General features: G+C 40.3%; 1 protein-coding gene across 2 annotated transcripts; it reads left to right on the forward strand.

Annotated features, from left to right (window-relative positions):
* The first annotated feature begins 1,712 nt into the window (after window positions 1-1,712).
* Window positions 1,713-2,684, forward strand: LOC116887164 (olfactory receptor 10C1-like). Of its 2 annotated transcripts, XM_032888712.1 has the most exons (2): window positions 1,719-2,050; window positions 2,483-2,684. In XM_032888712.1, exons 1-2 carry the CDS (start codon window positions 1,719-1,721, stop codon window positions 2,682-2,684), a joined length of 534 nt encoding a protein of 177 aa, XP_032744603.1. The 2 variants fall into 2 exon arrangements, with proteins under 2 accessions (XP_032744604.1, XP_032744603.1); XM_032888713.1 differs by having other exon boundaries at window positions 1,713-2,684.
* Window positions 2,685-4,188: the final 1,504 nt, after the last annotated feature.

The raw sequence follows: 4,188 nt of genomic DNA on the forward strand, positions 1-4,188 counted from the left end.
AGAATTCCACTACATTGATCTTGGTACATCCTGAGGATGAACTCGACATCTGATGGAGACCTAAAAGCAATAGAAAATTTAGGTAGATTTTGCCTCTTTCAATATACTTTCAAATAAAAAGGAGGGAAATTTGTACTGATTTCAAATTTTTCACTTCATTTTGTGTGATTTAGTATTTTTTTTAATATCTCAACAGAATAGCATTTGTATTAGATAATAGTTTTTGAAAGTATTTAGAGACCTTCTGATGCTCCAATTTTTATTTGACTCTGAACATTGGAAGGTATGAAATACACTTATGACAAGGTTTATTTTTTTAATCTGACCTACAAGTACTAAAAATATAAAATGAACAAATATGCACATGCTGTTCTGTTACCAGTATTTACCGTCATCAATTCCTCCACAAGGACTGACTTCATTTCCCCTGTCCCATGGGCCCTCATCAATAATGCAAACGTTTACATTGGGCTGCTGTAGATAATTGGAATGAGGCTATATACAAAGGACATTTTTTTTAAGTTACCAGTTAATCCCTACTCAGACATTCCTCTTTATGGCTATATTTCTCCCTTGGCTTCTATATCTAAATCACTAAGGAAGCTATGCAGCTCCTTCCAGATGTGAGAATATACAACAGGTTTACATAGACCTGCAAAATTAACTGACAAGAGTATATAAACTCCAAAAAAATATTACTGAGAAGAAGTCAGGAACCAATAAGAAAATATTGAGTTAAAAAAAGGTAAGTTCAAAGTTTGACCATGTTGAGAGAGAGAGAGAGAGAGAGAGAGAGAGAGAGAGAGAGAGAGAGAGAGAGAGAGAGAGATTAAAGAGAGCAAGTGGTAACAGGAATGAGGAAACAAAAATGAATTCAAAAGGACCTTTTCATATTTTCATTGATAATTGACTAAAGGGAATCTAAATGGACAACTGACCATCACTTTCCCTTTTGTCTTTGTTAGCACAGTATCACTCTGTAACCTAGGCTGTCATTTAACTCACAGTGACCTTCTGCCTCCGCCACACAATTCTTGGGAGTAAAGGATACACCAGCTTTCCCTGCTAACATGTTGTCATTTAATGGTTGACAAGTAAGAATATACTGTAAAAAGAATAATCTACTAGTATGAATAGGGAAAGGATTGATTTAAAAAAAAACTTTGAGTTGAGTGGTGATTTCTGAATTTTTTTAAAAAATAATTTAAAAAATCCTCAGCTAACAAATTTTGAATTTACCCAAGGCTCCAGAATTAATAAAATGATATGCTGTAGAAATAGTTCAGTAGTTAGTGGAATTGTTCAGGTGTGAGGGGTGGAGTTTGGATACACAGTACCCAGGACTGAGTCATGCATCATTTATATAATTCCAACAGTACGGGTATGAAAAATACAAGAAGGTGAATTCCTCACTCAGACTTGCAAAAACAAGTAGCTTCAGGTCAAGTAACAGACCCTATTTCAACAAATAAGGCAGACACTATAGGGTAGAAGCATACTTGAAATTGGTATACAAACATTACAAGCACATGCATGTCCATGTATTTATTACACGCACATGCACACACACACACACACACACACACACACACACACACACACACACAAGAGGGAGAGAGAGAGACGTGGGGAGAAAGAGACAGATAGAGAGATAAAGTCTGAATAATTTCCCTAATCAGAAAGAATTCTTGTAATGATTTTGTCCTTTCTTTCAGGAGATGACTGTCAACTGTTCTCTGTGGCAGGAGAATAGTTTGTCTGTCAAACGCTTTGCATTTGCCAAGTTCTCTGAGGTCCCTGGAGAATGCTTCCTCCTGTTCAACCTCATCCTTCTCATGTTCTTAGTATCACTAACAGGAAATGCTCTCATAGCCTTTGCTATTTGCACAAGTCCATCTCTACACACCCCCATGTACTTCTTTCTGGCCAACTTGTCTCTCCTGGAGATTGGCTATACTTGCTCTGTCATACCCAAGATGCTGCAGAGCCTTGTGAGTGAGGCCCGAGAGATCTCTCGGGAGGGATGTGCCACACAGATGTTTTTCTTCACATTTTTTGGTATAACTGAGTGCTGCCTATTGGCAGCCATGGCCTTTGACCGCTGCATGGCCATATGCTCCCCACTCCACTATGCAACCCGAATGAGTCGTGAGGTATGTGCCCATTTGGCAATTGTTTCATGGGGAATGGGATGCACAGTAGGTCTTGGACAGACCAATTTTATTTTCTCCTTGAATTTCTGTGGACCCTGTGAGATAGACCACTTCTTCTGTGACCTTCCACCTCTCCTGGCACTTGCCTGTGGTGATACATCCCAAAATGAGGCTGCCATCTTTGTGGCAGCAATCCTCTGTATATCTAGTCCATTTTTGCTGATCATTTATTCTTATGTCAGAATTCTCATTGCAGTGCTGGTGATGCCTTCACCTGAGGGGCGCCACAAAGCTCTTTCCACGTGTTCCTCACACCTACTTGTAGTCACACTCTTTTATGGCTCTGCGTCCTTTACCTATTTGAGGCCTAAGTCTAGTCACTCACCAGGAATGGACAAACTCTTGGCTCTCTTCTACACAGCAGTGACATCCATGCTGAACCCTATCATCTACAGTTTAAGGAACAAGGAAGTCAAGGCAGCACTGAGAAGAACTCTGGACCTGAGAAAAATAATGTCAATTAATAGGTAACAGAACCATGCAAAGCTGCTATTAATAAAAATGTGCAAAGAGCCAGATTAATCAAAGAAAAACTGGTACATGGGAAGTCTGCCTTATGTTGAGTGTCTTTGTAATTTTGAAGGTACTTCTGTACTCAACACTATTTTCTTTTTTTTTCTTTAATTTTTTTATTAGATATATTTCTTTACTTACCTTTCAATGGTTATTCCCCTTCCCAGTTTCCTTTCCATAAGCCCCCAATCCTTCCCGTCCCACATTCATGCATTATCCCTATACATGCCCTTATTGCCCCTCCCATATTCCCCTGCACTGGGGGTCCGACCTTGGCAAGACCAAGGGCTTTCCCTTCCTCTGGTCCCCCAACAAGGTTTTTCTCTGCCTCATATGCAGTTGGAGCCCTGGGTCAGTCCATGTATAGTCTTTCTGTGGTAGTTTAGTCCCTGGAAGCGCTGGTTGGCTGGAATTTTTTTTTCTCTTTTCTGGAGCTGGGGACCGAACCCATGGCCTTGTGCTTGCTAGGCAAGCGCTCTACCACTAAGCTAAATCCCCAACTCCGGAATTGTTGTTTTTATGGGGTTGCATGCTCCTTCAACTCTTTCAATACTTCCGCTAATTCCCCCAAAGTGGGTCCTATTCTCAGTTCTGTGGTTTGCTGCTAGCATTGACCTCTGTATTAGATATCCTCTGGATGTGTCTCTCAGGAGAGATCTATATCCAGTCTATATATATATATCTATATCCAGATATATATCCCTATATATCTGGGTCACATGTGTGTCAGACTCTGAATGGCTGAGTCGCTGCTCTGAACTTTGCTTCCATATCCCCTCCTATGGATATTTTCTCCCTTTTAAGAAGGAGTGGGAGCATCTGCAGTTTGGTCATCTTTCTTCTTGAGCTTCCTGTGGTCTGTGGACTGCATCTTGGGTAATTTGACCTTTTTGGCTAATATGCACTTATCAATGAGTTTATATCAAAAGTGTTTTCCTGTGATTGAGTAACCTTACTCAGGAAGATATTTTTTAGTTCATACCATTTGCCCATGAATTTCACGAAGTCATTGTTTTTGATAGCTGAGTAGTACTCCATTGTGTAGATGTACCACATTTTCTGTATCCATTCCTCTGTTGAAGGGCATCTGGGTTCTTCCCAGCTTCTGGCTATTATAAATAAGGCTGCTATGAACATAGTGGAACATGTGTCTTTGTTGTATATTCGAACATCTTTTGGGTATATGCCCAAGAGGGGTATAGCTGGGTCCTCAGGTAGTGCAATATACAGTTTTCTGAGGAACATACAGGCTGATTTCTAGAGTGGTACTACCAGTTTGCAATCCCACCAACAATGGAGGAGTGTTCCTCTTTCTCCACATCCTCGCCAGCATCTCCTGTCACCTGAGATTTTTATCTTAGTGATTCTGACTGGTGTGAGGTGGAATCTTAGGGTTGTCTTGATTTTCATTTCCCTGGTGACTAAGGATGTTGAACATTTCTTTAGGTGGTTTTTGGCCATT

The sequence above is a fragment of the Rattus rattus genome, chromosome 18 (assembly GCF_011064425.1).
Source record: "Rattus rattus isolate New Zealand chromosome 18, Rrattus_CSIRO_v1, whole genome shotgun sequence".
Classification (NCBI taxonomy): Eukaryota; Metazoa; Chordata; class Mammalia; order Rodentia; family Muridae; genus Rattus; species Rattus rattus.

Bases quoted from the DNA above. Each gene is read 5' to 3' on its own strand.
- LOC116887164 (XM_032888713.1), top strand. From the start codon at position 1,719: ATGACTGTCAACTGTTCTCTGTGGCAGGAGAATAGTTTGTCTGTCAAA.